Below are 17,921 nucleotides of genomic sequence, written 5' to 3' on the forward strand. Positions count from 1 at the left end.
GGGTACGCCACTCTGAGGTCCCGGATTCGATTCCCGGCCGAGTCGATGTAAATTACCATTAGTTTTCTATGTCGTCTTAGGTCTGGGTACTTGTGGTATCGTCGTTACTTCTGATTTCCATAACACAAGTGCTTCAGCTACTTACATTGGGATCAGAGTAGTGTATGTGATGTTGTCTCATATTTATTATTATTATTTATTATAACCTCTAGTATTATTTAGTTATCAACCAATTGCGGTAGGCGATAATGCCATCGTTATAATCCGACAACTTTAAAAAGTAATGGAATATCAGCAACCAATAGTATATCACAAATACCTATTTTCCATACTAGGTTCAAAGTTACGTACTCAAAAAGCTCGTTAAATTGTAAATATTTATTCCGTTCAAAAGATTCAGCAACGTGTTTCAAAGCTGACTTTTTGAACGAAAAATCCGTTTAAAATGGGTTTTTGTGGCTTTTGTTTCGGCGATTTGACGAAATAGATGGAGAATTGTTCTGACGTTGCAGTGTGAAGAAATTTCTGCTAAAGTAAACGTATTGCTTTTTTAAGAGACTGAAAAATGTAGTCACAATACTTTATGCTTCAGAAATGTCTCAATATATCATCTTATAGGGAAGGGTTGTACGGACAGTTACTATGTTGTGAAGATTTGGCATTCATGCGACGTTACATTGTTTAAAATACAGTTTTCTTCATTTAAATCATCCATACAATTAGCTTACCCTCATCCTGTTGGACTTTCTTAAGCTGAAATGAAGATTATGGGATCCAGAACTAGAGCATACTGAATTTAAAAATGTTAATAATTTTATACACTCAAATGCGTTACGAATTATACCTCAAACTTCATCTTTATTAGCCGCGAGATTGACAGCAGACTAACTCCTACTGATTCTTTTATACTTTTGGTATCTAAACTAGATGAGCTTAATGTTTAAAGGAAGTTAGCCCGTTTCCGTAAAAAAAAAATATTTACTGAAGAGATCAAACTAAAAAATCTTAATCTCACTGAATACCAGGACAATAAAAACAATACAAATTATTCCTGAAAAGAGATTTAATTTTAATATTGAAATTGTTACATTTGTTATCTCCCCGTTTCTGTTATCAGCTTCGTCTTAAGTATCCATAAAATACTTTAAATTGCAGACAGTATTATTTTGCCTTTAATTAATCTTCACCTGGTTGCAACTGCAGCCTCACTTCGTAATGGGATCTGTACCAAATCCACCATCCGAGTGCATGGCGAGTCAGGGCTGATACCACCCAACAATAGTAGCATACCTGAAAGACCAGTGGAAACTTATAATTATAAAAAAAATCCTGTTAATTTCCCACTGCTGGGCTAAGGACTCCTCTCCCCCTTTTTTGGGGAGAAGGTTTGGAACATATTCCGCCACGCTGTTCCAATGCGGTTTGGTGGAACACATACATAATATGTGTCAGAATTTTGATGAAATTTAACACATGCAGGTTTCCTCACAATGTTTTCCTTCACCGCCGAGAACGAGACGAATTATAAACACAAATTAAGGTCATGATAATTCAGATAAATCAACCCGCAATCATCGGTTAAGATGCAAGCGTTGTAACCACTGTACCATCTCGCCTCGCTTATAATTATATTAAAGCAGAATCGATGTAGCCAATAAGCATATCTAAATTTAGTGTAGCACATATACACTTTTTATAGACGCATACAAACTATTAATATTTAATGGGCATTTTTAATTGAATATAGTGACGTCAATAAGTGTAACACTCGTGCAAAAGGCCATCTACATTATGTGCGTAAAATGCTTTTCACGATAAGAATGCTCAGTCGTTCTTCAGTTATCACAGTATCAAGTAATCGCAGGATGATTTTTCTGTGATCTTCGATAACCCTTATGCTCCTCGACATATTTCAGATGTCTCACTATAACAGTTCTTTATAAATAAAGAACTTCGATTTGTTATCCATTATTACTACGATAGGTAGGTATAACATACAAGCGATGTATGCATTCAAAGCAATACGTGTCTGACACGTAACGGACAACTCAAAGAGTTTCGTCATTCGTAAACCGACAGCACTTTACGAGGCTAAGAGCTAGCAACGGGAAAATATCGAAGGCTCCTTATTTTCAGGACATTCTCTGACACTATTTGTGCTCAGAAAAATATTGACAACATTGTGAGAAAATTTTATTATTTTAATAATATAATTATGAGTAATTATCTATACGTATTGAACAATAAAATTGGAAAGTCTGTTTGTAATATTAAAATAGCCCTATTTACTCACTGCATATGTATGTATACACGGTATATTTCTCAAAATAACATTTTCAATTAACATTCTCAAAAATTTTGTCTGTCTGTCTGTTGTAGAGGCTACAATAATATTTTTTCTTTGTTAAATTCAAACACGTATAAGGTCGCGGGCACAGCTAGTTAAGTAGTTAATAATACTCGACTGCATTGACAGTGACTCTTTTGTTGGAAGATTTAAATATTTGTAAGGTAATGTGCCAGTTGGGTGCACACGTCGAAAAAATCAGAATCATCTCCTTTTTCTTTATCATACTCAATTACGAAATCATAGCTCGACTCACAAATATGTTGTATATTCTTTGTCTATAGTTTGTTTACGTGCTACCTTTTTATTTCCAAACAGCTTCAATATATAAAATTTAGCATTACTGACACGTCCCTCAAATATATTGACTGAAAAACCTAACTATCCCATGACCTGACCTTAGGGATTTGTAGACTCATAACCTTTTCACAAAACAAAATCAGTGATGTAAAGTAGTATAATTGAAAATAATTTTATTGTGATTAAATATAAAGTGATACATAAATAACTTTATTAATATTTGCACGAAGAATTCCACAAATAGCTGACAAGTTGGTACTTAATCATTTTTTAATGCTGTATTATACCAGACTAACAAAGCCTGGCAGATGTCGGAATTATTTATATGAATCACAAAGCATGGAAGACGTGACGTAGCCACTCGCTATTAAAGATTAACAGATCTAAGAAGTGTTAGAGAAAACAATAATATATTTAAACTCTATATTCAAAAAACAAGGTCATGGAACCAGTATCGTAGTTTATGTTGTTAGTAAAATAGTCTTGCGATTTTATTATTATCCAATTATTATAGGATCATAAAATAGTTGATTTGCAGCTGTGCCCTCTAGGGGTGAAATAATAATGTAGTATCTTACCTTTTCCAGGAAAGAACATGATTTTTATGTGATTGGTCAAGCATTATCGAAATATATATATATATATATATATATATATTCTATTATATATTTATAAACACTTTTATATATAAGACGTAATCAATGATTTTATCGATATTGAAGACGTTGATCCGCTCCACTGTATTTTTTAAAGCAGTTTTTAAAATAGACAAATGTACTACCTAATGGTTAATAGTGTCCACTACCTTAGATGGTGACGGTGTAAGAATTATTCAACATCCCTTACATCACTAATACGTCACCAATCTTGGGTACTACGATGATTGTTGCGCCTGTTATATTGGTTCACTCACATTTCAAACCGGATTAAAACAAAACCGAGTATTTCCGCTTTCCGGTAGAACATGTAAAGCCATTAATAATAATCATCAGCTTCTAATGCAAAAGGTATTAATTAAATAAATTCTGACAGTTATTAAGATTAGCTCGTCTAGTATACGTAAATGAGTACATTATCAACCTTATACCTTTTATAAAATATTATATGAATATAGTTCTGAGATGGCCTGTAAGAAAACGGCATCTTAAATGTTAATGTGCTTAATAAATATTTCGTTCATCTAGTCTTCGTTCAGATCTTAACAAATCGTATAGTCAAGGACAAAGTTACGAAGAGATTTAACTAGCTAGTACGCATGTACATTATAATTCTTTCTTCTCTTGGAAACTTAAATCAAAGTTGGTATCAAAAAAAATATTGATCGTTGCTAAAAAAATGGTACATATCTCTGCTTATAAAATAACAAGTCGTCAGGACTTGTTTTTGTTAGTATACAGTATAAGGGGGTGAAATAAGTCTTGAACATTTGTGTAGGAGATCGTTATATTTTATGTTAGAAACTTCATTTTTGGGATACTGATTAAAAATGATTAAATATATATTTAATATATAAATACGTATTTAAGCGTACCTGTATATTCTGCCCTTAGGGGTGTAATGCACATCAAGATGGTGTACAAAATCATAAATTAAAGTAACATTTTAAGTTAATCTGTAAATGTCTTCACATACCTCGCAAACAAATACGCGTAAAACAGCTATTATTATAAATTAAGTCTAAAGTAAGCCCAAAGAAGACCTACGAGTGGTTACTAAAAAGGAAGAACTTAAAATTATTGTATATTCATATTTTTATAAAAAAATCCCCTTGTTACAGAATAAAATTGCTTATATAGGTACAGTATATTGTAATTTTAAAGCAATATGAGGGAATACTGAGAATAAACAATAGACTTAAGGCAAAATATTTAACATTAAAAGCGAGAATGCCATGTATAGACTCAACAAGTTTTAGAGAGTCCAATAAAAATATATTTTATCCGCATCTTCGCTTTCTTATCAGGATAAGATGATGGGGAGATGCATCGCGGCATCTGTTATTGGCGCAAATTACTTTATATATCAAGTATTAAATAACAGTCCTTTTTTTTATAAATTAATAATTCTTGATAATAATTAAAAAAATATTTTTTTAGTAAAAATCTTGTGTCATTTAAAACGAAAACAAAAACAAGTTTGGTAATGTTACATAAAAATTTATGTAACTGTCGGAGAGAAAGAGAAAAAATTAAGAGGTCACTATACGGTCCAGGACGCCTATAGAGCCCTTGTGTATATGTAAAAAACCTGCAGTAACCTATATTTTTAACAGCGTCACAGAACCGTGACGGTACCAGATCACCACAAGTCGCATAAAAGAACTACGTTCCAAAAAAGAAGAATCGAGTTAGAAAATTTTAAAAAGGGGCTAACGATAAGTGAGGCCCGCCTGTGGATTGTTTTATAAATGACTGACTGATAGACAATTAAAGAAAGTGTAAATAAATAAAAAAAAATTAACAATCTGTTGAACCATGAAATGATTTATATCGGCAAAACTTAAACGGTTTAATAATTATAGGTCTAACTACGAACCTCCTTTTTTCCAGTCGGTAAGCACAAAAATCGTCTCCTGAATGTTACAAATACTTTTCTGAAAACCGCATCCAAATAGCTTAAGCCAAACGCGAGATTATCGCAGACGAACATACCTACATACTTACATAGATACGAACAATCGAACTGAGAACCTCCTTTTTTAAGTCGGTTAAAAAAGCATTTATATGTGTTAATTCTATAGCAGACTTACGTACTACAGCTAGTCTGTAGTAAGACTCAGTGAATTGTCATTTTAATTTTTACTGCGACAGTCTCATGAAATGTATTTATTAGATAATTATTATGAATATATTAATCACTACATATTATAAAACAAAGTCCCCCGACCGCATTTGTCTGTGTATGTTAGCGATCAACTCCAAAACTACTAAGCGGATTTTCATAAGATTTTCACTAATAGGCAGAAGGATTCATAAGGAAGGTTTAGGTACCAACATTATTAAGGTTTTTATGTAAATAAGTTGAAACGACAATTGTTAAACATGTCGAAAAAAACATCAAAAAATAGATAAATAAAAGGTAAAAATATTTAAAAAAAACTGTCTATCCATGTGAAGTCGGGACAGGCCTCGAGTAATATAAAATTATTAATCATTTAATCAATAATAAATTCAAATCGAATCGAGCTCTCTCTTTTGTTGTTCCCTAATATCCTATACAAACAGACAACCTCGACCATCTAATGTTCGAATTAAAGTTTTTTGTCTATTTGAAAAACTTATAGACAATAGGTCTTAACGAACGACGTATAAACGAATATATTCTTCGTATCATTGTGTGCATGAAACGACTAAAGAATTTGTCACGCGAAGTCGACTATAATCAAACCCAACAAAGAGACGACCGTTTCATTTGTAAACGAATTTCACCTTAAGAAAAGAATAGAATAATTTTTATCATTGATCGGTTATTCGTGATTGGGGAAAGGTGTTGTAATTTTTGGTTCTTAGTCAATATAATAGTTGGAACGTCCCAGGTGACTTGGAAAAAAACATTTGATGGTATTATTTTTAAACAAACAAAAGTCAGAGTAACAACCTCCAAATATAGTGTCAGTCATTCTACCTCAGGTAACTTCTACCTTAGTATTTATCATATTCATTTTTAATGTCTTTTTTGGGTAAGTTCCTTGTGATGTTTTTCTTCTTGTGAAATGTGTTTTTTTTTTCTCAAGGATATGGGGTTTTTAGTTTTAGTTTTTTATTCTTATAATTTCATTTATTTATTCTCGTATGCGCGCATTTTTATGTTTAACAAATAGTCAGGGGCCATCTGAAAATCAGTGCTGTGCTTTAGCACAGCTTATACTAAGCTTGCTACTTACATTGTGCTCTTTAAATTTATTTATTTTCTTGTGTACAATCGATGTAATGTATGTGTATGTGCAGCAAAATAAATGGTTTAAATTAATATTTTCAACTAGTATAAGACCATTAAATTATCAAAAACTAGGTGTCTCCTGCGACTTCGCATTTAAGGAGGTTGATTGTCATATGTTAGGCCAAAAACGTAGCATATACCTATCGATCCTTGAAGTTCATGTTTGCTTCACACCATTTCATCGAATTCGGTTCATTGGTTTGATCGTGAAAGAGCGACAGTCAGACAGAGTTACTTTCACATGTTTAAAATAAATAAATATGAGACAACATCACATACATTACTCTGATCCCAATGTAAGAAGCTAAAGCACTTGTGTTATGGAAAATCAGAAGTGACGACGGTACCACAAACACCCAGACCCAAGACAACATAGAAAACTAATGATAATCTATTGACTCGGCACGTAATCGAACCCGGGACCTCGGAGTGGCGTACCCATGAAAACTGATGTACACACCACTCGACCATGGAGGTCGTCGAGTGAAATGAATATAGATTAACAACTACAGTATGATAAAGAATCCTCATAAGCCCCACTATCAGACGCCAAGACCTTATTACCATAAGTACCCGATATAATAAGTTTAAGTTTTTCAGAAACTGAAAGTAAAAGTGATATCTGATATTTATTTTTAAAACGTTATTGTGAAGTTGCGAATAAAAACTTTAAAATTTCTACAACATTTGACGGAAAAATTAAATTTATCTTCTAATTCTATTTTTGAAAATACTTAATACACTATTTTTAATATTTTTTTTTTTGATAAATTCATAGTTAAATGTACTGTAACTATACGACTGAATTTTTAAATTTAATTTGGACGTTTCTTTTTCTGGAATTAATCTATAAGGAATAAATGAATTGCTGATATGAACCAGTGGTTTGAACGCGTGTACCTTAACTGATGATCGCGGGTTTAAACCAATGGTGCGATATCATGTAATTAATTTGTGTTTATAATTCATCTCGTGCTCGGCGGTGAAGAAAAACATCTTGAGAAACTGCACGTGATTAAATTCAACGAAATTATGTGACATGTGTATTCACCAACCCGCATTGGAGCAGCATGGTAGACTATGCACCAATTCTTCTCCTCAAAGGGAGAAGAGGCCAGCATTGGGAAATTTACAGGCTGTTAATATAACGAAGGAATGGGTACCATAAGTTCCAATAAAATGTCTTTACATTTTATGCAAATTAAATTTTGGTATTGAGTACGTATGCATGTATACCGTATTAATAGTGCATGTGACCTAGACGCTACTGGTAACCAAGTATTTGCAGGAGGTTTGTCATTTGTGACGACGAGAATGAATTCGTAACTGCGTTATGAAACTAGTGAATAATGGCACCTGGAAACATCAACAGCATCCTACGCAAACTACGAACCTTTAGTCTGCCTTTATATGTGTGATAGAGATTTATTTTTATATATTAGGTATGTAGTCCGACAAATGGAATTGTTTGCTGATGGTAAGTGGTTACCACCCCACAGACATTAACGCTGTCAGAAATATTAATCATTCCTTATATCGCTAATGCACTGTCAACTTGGGAACTAAGATGTTAAGTCCCTTATCCTCCTAGTTACATCGGCTCAATTGTTTTTCAAATCGGAACATTACATTAAGTATTACTGTTTGGTTGCAAAATACCTGCAAGCCATTTTGGGCTATTTGAACTCACGCAGGGGACAATTTAATTTCTAGTTATTTCACACTTTCATATTTTTTGTCTATAACTAGAATACTGGGCTTTAGGCAATTTGAAAAGTTGGTTAACTAACCGATAATGTCACTGCTTGATTTTTTATATTATTGAATGAATTACTAATATTCATATTTACCTCTCTATATAAATAAATTAAATTTAAACAAACAACAAGACAACATCACATACATTACCCTGATTCCCAATGTTAGCAGTTAAAGCACTTGTGTTATGGACGATCAGAAGTAACGACGGTACTACAAACACCCAGATCCAAGACAATATAGAAAACTAATGAATTTTTTACATAGACTCGGCCGTGAATCGAACCCGGGACCTCGGAGTAGCGTACCCAAATCGGTGTATGCACTACTCGACCACGGATTTCGTATAATGTTATCACTTGTGCTAGTAATAAGTGTTGGGTAAGTAAGTTGGGTCAGGATCGATCCTCCGACTTTTGACATTGCTAGGGGGCCCGTAAACCATTGCGTTATTGTTACTTAAATTAATTTCAGTATAAAAGTATTTTCATTTGGTGGTAATTATAATATAGAAACAGTTATAATTCTACAAAAAAGAGTTGAACGCCATTTATTTGGAGCTGCATATCCTCAATCTCAACTTTCATTTGCGTCGGCTTATACGTCTACAGTAATTAGCGACCACCATTGTACGAGTATACACATTATAACCAGAGGTAAACACCGTTACCATTTTTTACATGGTTGATTTACATACAAAATATGTGTCTAAACTATAAATATTTTAGACCAACTATTTCAAATCAGATCTTGTAAGAAATGTATCAAGTTTAACGCGCAAACGGTAACTATGTTTTCAAAAGTTGGGGTCAAAGCGATAACCGGGTCAGAGTAAAAACACCCTTCCTTGGGCAAATATGTATATTCGTTGCTATAAATCTGAGAAATGTTTCTAAATTACACGATATAAAATTTCTTGTAAATATAAATTAGTATTTAGATTCTCTGTAGTAACAATATGCTACTTATATTTTTCGTTGACTAATCGAAATAATCAAAATATACTTTATTCAAGTAGGCTTTTACAAGCACTTTTGAATCGTTATTTAAAAACTATAATAAGTGAAGCTACCACCGGTTCGCTAAGTAGATTCTACCGAGAAGAACCGGCAACAAACTCATTAGTTTAATTAAAATAGTCATGTTAGTTAAATAATTACATACATAAAAGAATGAAAATACAGAAAATAAAACTTACAAGAGTCATACACGCGAGGACGAAAGTAGATGCGAGGGGCCACTGCGTTAGATGATCTTGCGCCATCAGACCAGCAAACGTCCTCCCCGTCAGACCGGCCGCCACTAATGCGATCGGTGTCATTATCATTATGCCCAGGAAATCCACTATCATCTGAAAGACAAAAGAAATAATTCGTCACAATGCTTATGGTTCATAGTGCTGATCTTTGCAAATATATATGCACATATGTCAGTTCAATTACATTCCATTATCTTATATTAGAAATAATTCGAGTATCAAATGCAATATATATATATTATAATGTTTATGTTTAATCAAATTTCTATTTTTATAAAAATCACGTAGTCATATATTTTCTGTTAAAATTTAAATCGGAAAAAATACGAAACATAAAACTGTTACAAGGTGTATAATAACAAAATGTTTGTTTTATGTTTGTATATTCGATAACACTCCACAATAATAATAATAATAAAATATTTATTGTATGTTAATAATTTTAATAATTCTGTTCATTTATTTTTAATTTTAATTAAAATGATGTCGGGATTAGAAAGCATTTTAAGAAATCCAACAACCGCAGCAGAAATAATGATGTGTAAGATAGTACGCATTAATTAGTGTCGTAGAATTAATTAGTTTAAAATTAGTCGTAGTTTCGTTTTATATAAGGTTGCCATTGAGAACAACATGGTCATCCTATTGAATCAGATCTAAAGATGAAAAAAAGCTTCCGAAAATTAATAATAAAATAAAAAAGAAAATACTACAAATATACGAAAATTTGATCCTTTCCCATTTTATCCAAGGTAGTTAATGGAACCTATGCTATTTGCTCAGGACGTATGCGACTATGCGTGCACTATTGCGTGTGTGAACAAGACTACATATTCCATTTATTCATAATCCTGTGGAACGAAAAATCCGATCCGAAAAACGAGTACAGGCAAAGGGGAATACAAAAACTATCGAGCTTAACTTTGACATGGTTACAAGCACGAATGACTCTTGTTAATCAGAGTCGAATATGAATATAGAACAGCTTATACGGAACAGGAAATCTCAGACGACGTAAAGTACGACACAACTTAGGCAAATTCAATAAAACTGATTACTGCTGATTTACACAACCAACATAAATAACTCCCTATCGAGCCATTCGACGCTATTCGTCGCTATAGATTCTCGCGTCAGTTCAACCCGAGAAAGCAAGTGCATGTAAAGGCTCGCGCAAACTATAGCCGCGGCGGGCCTCAACACATCGCATTGCAAAATTACGCCAAAGCATATAGCAGGCGAATCGGGCCGCACCGTGACCCAATATCTTATAATCAGTCAGGTTTTGGCAATCTAAGAAGATGGATAGTTCTGACGAACAGCACTCGTTCAGCCGTCTACTTGTTGCGTCTGTTAATGTTCACATTGCAACGCATAACATCGCCGCAAAAATACGCCTGGCTAGTGATGCGCCAATGCGTTGCGATGCCCGTTGCGGCAGCCTGAGGTGTGCGATAGCCCATGCAAAATGTTTGAAACTGATTCGGGAGAATTTTTGTTATGCGTTGCGGCCCGCCTCGGTGTGCGCCTATCTTAAATCAACGTGTCAAATTGACGAATATATTAGGTCACGTGATATTACAAGTTATTACGTTTGTCCTAAGATCATATTCACTCAAGCAATAAATATTGATAATTTGAGATAGCGTACTTAATTCGGATGTGATCGGTTTTACAAAGTTTATCGATGCTACATTTAAGTTGTGTCGTACTACACGTTAATTTTCCACACAAGCGAAGGCACGTTTATCAAAGGTGAACGACCGAACTGTAATTTTATTCCATCAACGATTTCATACCTAGCAGAAACCGATTCAAGTAAACAAGTGTTGCCGTGTATAAAAATAAAACGAAAACAATCCAGGCTATAAAATTTGATTCATGAGCGAGTATTACAGCGACGGATTGGAAAAACCACCTAGTATTACATTCGAATCTATAGGATTACTGCAATAATTTCATATGAATATACCAGATGTTACCAGAATTTAATAAATACGCTTGATAAAGCTTTTAAAAGCAAATCATCTATTTTATTTTTAAAAGTAATTCTTTTGTAAACCTTAGTTCTTGATGATTAAGCAATTTTGCACGTATTGGATGTAATGGAAATTGTCATGAACCTTTGTACAGCTATGTACATTAACATGCAAATTGTCAAGTTAGATTACTTCTCGTAATCATTTGAACGCTTTTGCAGGATCTGCTGGAATTCGATTGGCTATTTACCTGTCAAATACTCAGATGCTTGAAGTTTATTCACCCTTTATGGGTGCAAATTTAGATGGACACCAACCAATATTTGTTCTCTTTTTATATAGGTATAATAGGTAGGTGTATGGACAAATAGGACACTTGATAGTAAGTTATGATCACCATCGCTTAAGTTATTAGCACCGTTTAAAGTTGGTAAGATTTACCATACCATACAGCACCAGCGTGCCACCAACCATGGAAACCAAAATATTCGTCGTGTCTGTAGTTGACTGGCACACTAATCTTTTAGAACCAAAACGCAACAATTTTAAGCACTGTTCTTTCACGGTCAAATATCTTGTGAGTTGTGTGTATTAACATACCCCTATGATCTTAAAAGGGGTAAGATCGTACCGACCAAAATTCTCTGTCTTGGCCAACTCACTTTATTACATTCGTAACGTAGCGCAGCGAAATAAACTGCCGTCAACAATGTCAGATAATATTTTCAAATGCTTCATTTGAAACAAAAATATGCGTCATTTTCCTTCAACTTAAAATACCTTTTGAATAAACAAGACAAAAAGTGTCACGGCTTATCGTGACATGTGACCTTTTATTTAAATTAATCTCCACTCCTAAGTTCAGTGATAACTTTCAATGTTTCATTTCCCTGCTCTAAAAATAACCAACATCGTTTTTCTAACAAACATGTTTTTCAAATAAAATCACACTGCTTTAGATTCACCTGCGAGTTTTAGTTCGACGAGATCGCGAAAAAATTGGAACAATATTATCCAAACATGTTTCAGGATAGCCTGAAAATTAATCTGACTTTAAAATGAACAAAAATAAATATACAAAGTATTCATTTCTAATGTTTTGGTTATGTGAAAATAAATCCTAAATATTGTGAAATTATTTACATTTAAAAAGAATGTTGTTTTCCGAAAAACTTGTAATCGAATTCCATTTTTATTATATTGTAAAATTAAACATACAAATGCTGTGTACAGCAAATAAGATTTTTTAAAAAATAAAAGTAATACCGAACGGACAATCTAGCAAAATAAAAATTATGATATGAGAAAGTTTTTTAACTCGGTATAAGGTTGGATTAAAAAACTTCTGGAATGCAGAAACGTTCGAATCTTATGTTGATGGTATTTGTGCAAACAATTGTTAAAAGTATAAAACAAAATAATGAGCCTTTATTTCGATTAATATTTAAGTAAACAACATTTTGGTTATTTGGTATTTATATAAAAAAAAAATTTCGACTTTTCACAGGTAAAATATTTTCCTTGAATTCTTTTAAATAAATCTGGAACCCTATCGCAGTGCCTACAGGGTACCATTTAAACTTAGAATTGTAAGTAAGATGGGGAGATGCTTTTTTATATGAGTCACGAGTTAGTGATAAAATTTCCTCATTTACATATGAGTACACCAGAAACATTCAAGCGATCACAATAGTTTATATTTGTTGGATTGATCTTATTTTCAGTCAATATCATGGGAATACAATACGCAAGTGAAGATAACCTGTCTAACCAACTTGGTGTTAGGGCTATGCGCAGACTTGTGTAGGTAAGTACTACGTATTCATTAGATATTCTAACACCAAACAGCAGTACTCAGTATTGCGGTGTTCCGGTTTAAAGAGAGCCCGTGTCTCAGATAGAGTGATTAATACTAATAAGTGACATTGTCTATGGTGACTTACAATCAGTTGACTTATTTGCTTATATGTCTGCTTATATCATAAAAACAAGTGAAGGCATAATAAAAAATAAACTCGAATCAAAACAATAGAAAGATGCACCAGAGGCATTAACATCACGTGGATATTTGTTTGTGAGACAAAAAAATATCACAGTACAGTCGGTACTATTTCAAAATGTAATCTATCGATTGCTATACACGTGCCGTGGTGAGCGCAGATGGTCCAGTGGATAGAGTACGTAAATTTGAATTGGTCGAGTCGGACATACAAAAACGAATTTTGGAGGTTATCCTCTAAAAGTAATTTCATCATGGGATTATTCATCGCGAGAAAACCTGCACAATATCATCCATCTCAGCTCCTTTTTTTTTCTACGGGTACGAGTAATTGGGGCACAAATTTGAAGAAATCAAGATATATGTTACTTCTTGATAAATTATGTACGTATGTACCGAAAAATATTAATGATTTTGTCAGGAAATGTGATACTAGTGTACTACAAGTTACGAACACAAAAATACATCCTTTGCAAAAACAAACCTTTACTTGTGTTGAAAAAGGTTTAATACAATTAGTAAGTTTATGGTTGACAGCACACATTGAAAAGGGAATAATCGCCTTTTGGATATTTCTTTGTGATATTAAATGTACGGAAATAATAAATTTCTTATTGACAAAAATCCCCTTTAGTTTATTTTACCAGTTCATCTTAGGTCATTTTCTATTCCGAACCAATGAAATAATGGAATAGAATAATATAATATCATGATCACTTGAGAATCAACAAGTAAAAAATGATTACTTTAGTATTAGATAAAATAATTTGATTTGATTTGATATTGAACGATATTATGTAGCGGTAGCGTATTAATAATATAATTATTTTTAACGATATTCAAAGATATGTAATTTATAAAATGTTAAATTGGTTTTTATTAATTCGAAATTTTTTGTAACTAAAACAAAAATAATCTCATGATACTAATGACAGAAGTTTCTATGTAATATGTCGTATGTTGTTTCTATGTTTGGGCTCATACCTCGTGTACAATAGGGTATTAAATAGTGATTAGGTTTCTTTTTTCAGAATTGCGAGTAATAGATAAGATTAAGAAATAGGTAGTGTTAATAATTTTAAGCCTCTGGAAGCACATAAAGTCGTTCGTACTGCGCCTGAAGCCTTGTTATAACATCGGATTGTGAGAGTGAAGCCATACACACACACACACACACACTTATGCACAATTACATTATAGATTAATCATTGTATCATCATCATTAGGTAGATTTGTTACCTCGACAAAGATCGCTTAGGCAATATTAATGAAATATTTTTTACGTACATGTTTTGAGTTTTGGCTGAGTATCCAAATGATGAGGGCCTTGAGGAGTCCAAATCGATGAACACGTCGCGTTATATATCTAGTGCCACATAGTTCACATCTCGATTTCCCAGATTCTGTTAGCCAATGTTCCAAGCACTTAACATGAACTCGTCCGATAGTTCCTCTGCAAGAACATGCTGATAGCAAGTTACCCAAATCTGCGGAAACCGCCTCACCGCTGTGACAAATACGGCACATATCTTCAAGAGAATTGCTGCTTGTCTTTTCTTCTTCCTCTGTATTTTCGCCAACATCGACAACTTCTTGCGACATTTGTATTTCTATTTCACTCTTGTTGCATTCCTGCCAATCAGTCTCTTTCGTGTTAATCCCTATTGATCTTTTTTTGATTTCTTTCTCCATAAGCGGCGCCTTTCGCTTTGGACTTCTAACTTTTATACGGTGAAGATATTTATCACGCCGCGGTGTACGGTCTCGACGCATATTTCCGTTATATTGATTTTTACCTTCGTTGTTATTATTGTGTTTTATGTTTTCTTTTGATTCTTTAGCGGGTAGTGGATTTGTGTTATTTAAAATTGTGAAAAGATTAATGTTACTCGAACTAGCAGTTACTTCTTTATTGACAGTTAACGTTTTATTATCTTGCACATTTGGCATGGATTGGTTGCTTTCATATTCGGTCACTATTTCCAATGCTGATGATTTTTTTGATGTATTTGGATTCGTTTTATTTCTATGTCGTAAATTATGACCAGAATTGTTCTGCAGTGGTTTGACACCTAAATCATGTTGACTGCAAAAAAATAGAAGATATTGAAACTAGTATAGTTTTTTTGCTTGCTTATAATACGATGACGGGATTATATAACTCCCTGGCGGTAAGTGGTCATTTTTGTTTATAGAATCGGAAATATGAACTAATCCATGGAGGCACAATGACTATATAATAGCCAATTTACCAAAAACAAACATTTAGGAAAAGAAAGCAGCATTTGGTGCTTGGAATAGCGGTGCAAAAAGCTTCATTACAGATTTAACACCTCGCCGTTTGTCTCCAACGTTGACAACGGCTGTTTCATTATTGCCCAGAGTATCGGTTTTGCAGTTAAACTGTGAAATGCTGCTAGCATTTCATATTGCCACGATTTCACGTGGTCAAGATTTATACGGTAACTATTTTTAATTTATATTTATATATATTTAAGGACTTCATGTTAATATTTTTTAGAAATTTGACAAAGTATGTATGTCTCTTGCACTTGTTATTACACTAACTCACTCACCGTGATACTCCACATATTAATTATTCTACCGCTACCTTCTATTTCTACCTTACTAAAAATGCCTAAAACAGTATATGTGATTGATTGTTTTAATGTAAGTGAATTATTTACCTGATTTGTGTTTCATGTTGTGATTTTGTTATTTCTTGATTTGCTATTTCATTTTGTACGGAAAAACGGCGTCGTCGCGCACTCGGCATGATTAAATTAAAATTTTATATTTTTATTTAAGTACTTTGAAATTTTAAAATGCATGTGTCAGTTTGTCATTTTATATTTTTCATAATTATTATTAAAATTGATGTGATGTCGAAATGAACAAAACTTTTTGCTACATCAACAAAGTATTTATATCTTTGTTGAGTTAATATACATTATTTTTAATAATTTTCTGAATTAACTTAAAAAAAATAATTTAATCATCATGTATATTATGACAATGATCTACATAACAACAGCAGCCTGTAAATTTCCCACTGCTGGGTTAAGGCCTACTCTCCCTTTTAAGGAGAAGTTTCGGAACATAATGTTCTAATGCGGGTTGGTGGAATACAAATTTGGCAGATTTTTTTATATATGAAGTTTTCCTTACTATGTTTTCCTTCACCACTGAGAACGAGATGAATTATAAACACAAACTAAGCACATGAACATTCAGTGGAATCTGCCTGGGTTTGAACGTGCGATCATCGGTTAAGATGCACGCGTTCTGACCTCTGGGCTATCTCGGCTCTTGACAATGATCATTATACATTAAAGTTTGTTTAGGTATTATAAGAAAGTATGTGGTAACACAGTAATATTTTGTTAATTCATTGGTAATGAGTTTAAACATAGTACGACAAGATTATCATATTCCCTCCCTGAGTCCGGAAAGAAAATTTTATACGATTGAACAGACTTCAGGAGTACTAACGGTTTTAAGTGCATTTCGTGGCATATGAATGCTCTGATATCGAAATCACAGGTTTCCTAACGTTTCGGCAAAAACAATTCAATAGTAAGACGTGGAACTCGGGACCTATAGCGTCATAGCCAATAGACCAACGAGACAGTTAACATACTGATATGATATGATTTCGTTTGTCTGTAGTGAACTACTGTTCTTATCTGATTGGCATGTTTTACATGACTAATTAAAACAGTCTTGTTCTTAGGTTTAGCTTCGCGTTGTGACGTTCCTCTCCTCTAGTGTTTATTTATTATTATCGTTTTGTTTTGTTTTCATTTATGATATTCCAGTAGAACCCTTGTAATGGCGCGTATGCTTTATATATGTTCGATGTACATGACCGCATACCAGTGCGATATATACAATTTCTTTTACGCTTTTGTATATTTCCAGCATGCATCATTCCGTATGCAGCAAATGGATGCAATGATTACATAGCCTCGTAGCTGAAAGCCGTATTTACAGGGTTCATGCTCCGTACATAGAAACTGGCTGTCTGTAATCAATTTAATGTCTTTCTTAGAAAAGTTGAAAATAGTAACTTGTGTAGGAATTATAAGGTAGGACATTTTTTGTTTGAGAAATTTCATTTAAAAAATCTAGATGAAAAATATTCTGAAAATTATATTAATTATTCTTTGAATAAATTTAACGAAAAAACCTCAAAGTGAAAACAGTTCGATAATCATAATTTATCATCTTTTAGTGACTTATCATTTATTTAACAAAATGTATAATTTAATGATAATATTAGTGAATATAAGAGAGCATATAAATTGGAAGTCTTTGTAAAGTTTTGCTGTAAAAGTTTGG

At 33.0% G+C, this 17,921-nt stretch overlaps 1 protein-coding gene across 1 annotated transcript; it reads right to left on the minus strand.

The window, feature by feature from the left end:
- Nucleotides 1-1,106: 1,106 nt before the first annotated feature.
- LOC124532559 (myb-like protein F) lies at nucleotides 1,107-16,405 on the minus strand. Its single transcript, XM_047107515.1, has 4 exons — nucleotides 16,268-16,405; nucleotides 14,868-15,666; nucleotides 9,543-9,695; nucleotides 1,107-1,290 (listed from the first exon to the last, which is right to left on the minus strand). The coding sequence occupies exons 1-4, from the start codon at nucleotides 16,354-16,356 to the stop codon at nucleotides 1,177-1,179; spliced, it is 1,155 nt and encodes a 384-aa protein (XP_046963471.1). The 5' UTR covers nucleotides 16,357-16,405; the 3' UTR covers nucleotides 1,107-1,176.
- Between the last annotated feature and the right edge of the window lie 1,516 nt (nucleotides 16,406-17,921).

The sequence above is a fragment of the Vanessa cardui genome, chromosome 9 (genome assembly GCF_905220365.1).
Source record: "Vanessa cardui chromosome 9, ilVanCard2.1, whole genome shotgun sequence".
Taxonomy (NCBI): domain Eukaryota; kingdom Metazoa; phylum Arthropoda; class Insecta; order Lepidoptera; family Nymphalidae; genus Vanessa; species Vanessa cardui.

What these genes read in the sequence shown, in the direction of transcription:
- LOC124532559 (XM_047107515.1), bottom strand. Translation starts at nt 16,356, where the DNA reads ATGCCGAGTGCGCGACGACGCCGTTTTTCCGTACAAAATGAAATAGCA. An exon ending in TCAGCCAAAACTCAAAACAT is followed by an intron (nt 9,696 to 14,867) that starts GTACGTAAAAAA and finishes TTTGTCTTTCAG; the next exon opens with ATGATAGTGGATTTCCTGGG. An exon ending in TCCTCGCGTGTATGACTCTT is followed by an intron (nt 1,291 to 9,542) that starts GTAAGTTTTATT and finishes CTGGTCTTTCAG; the next exon opens with GTATGCTACTATTGTTGGGT.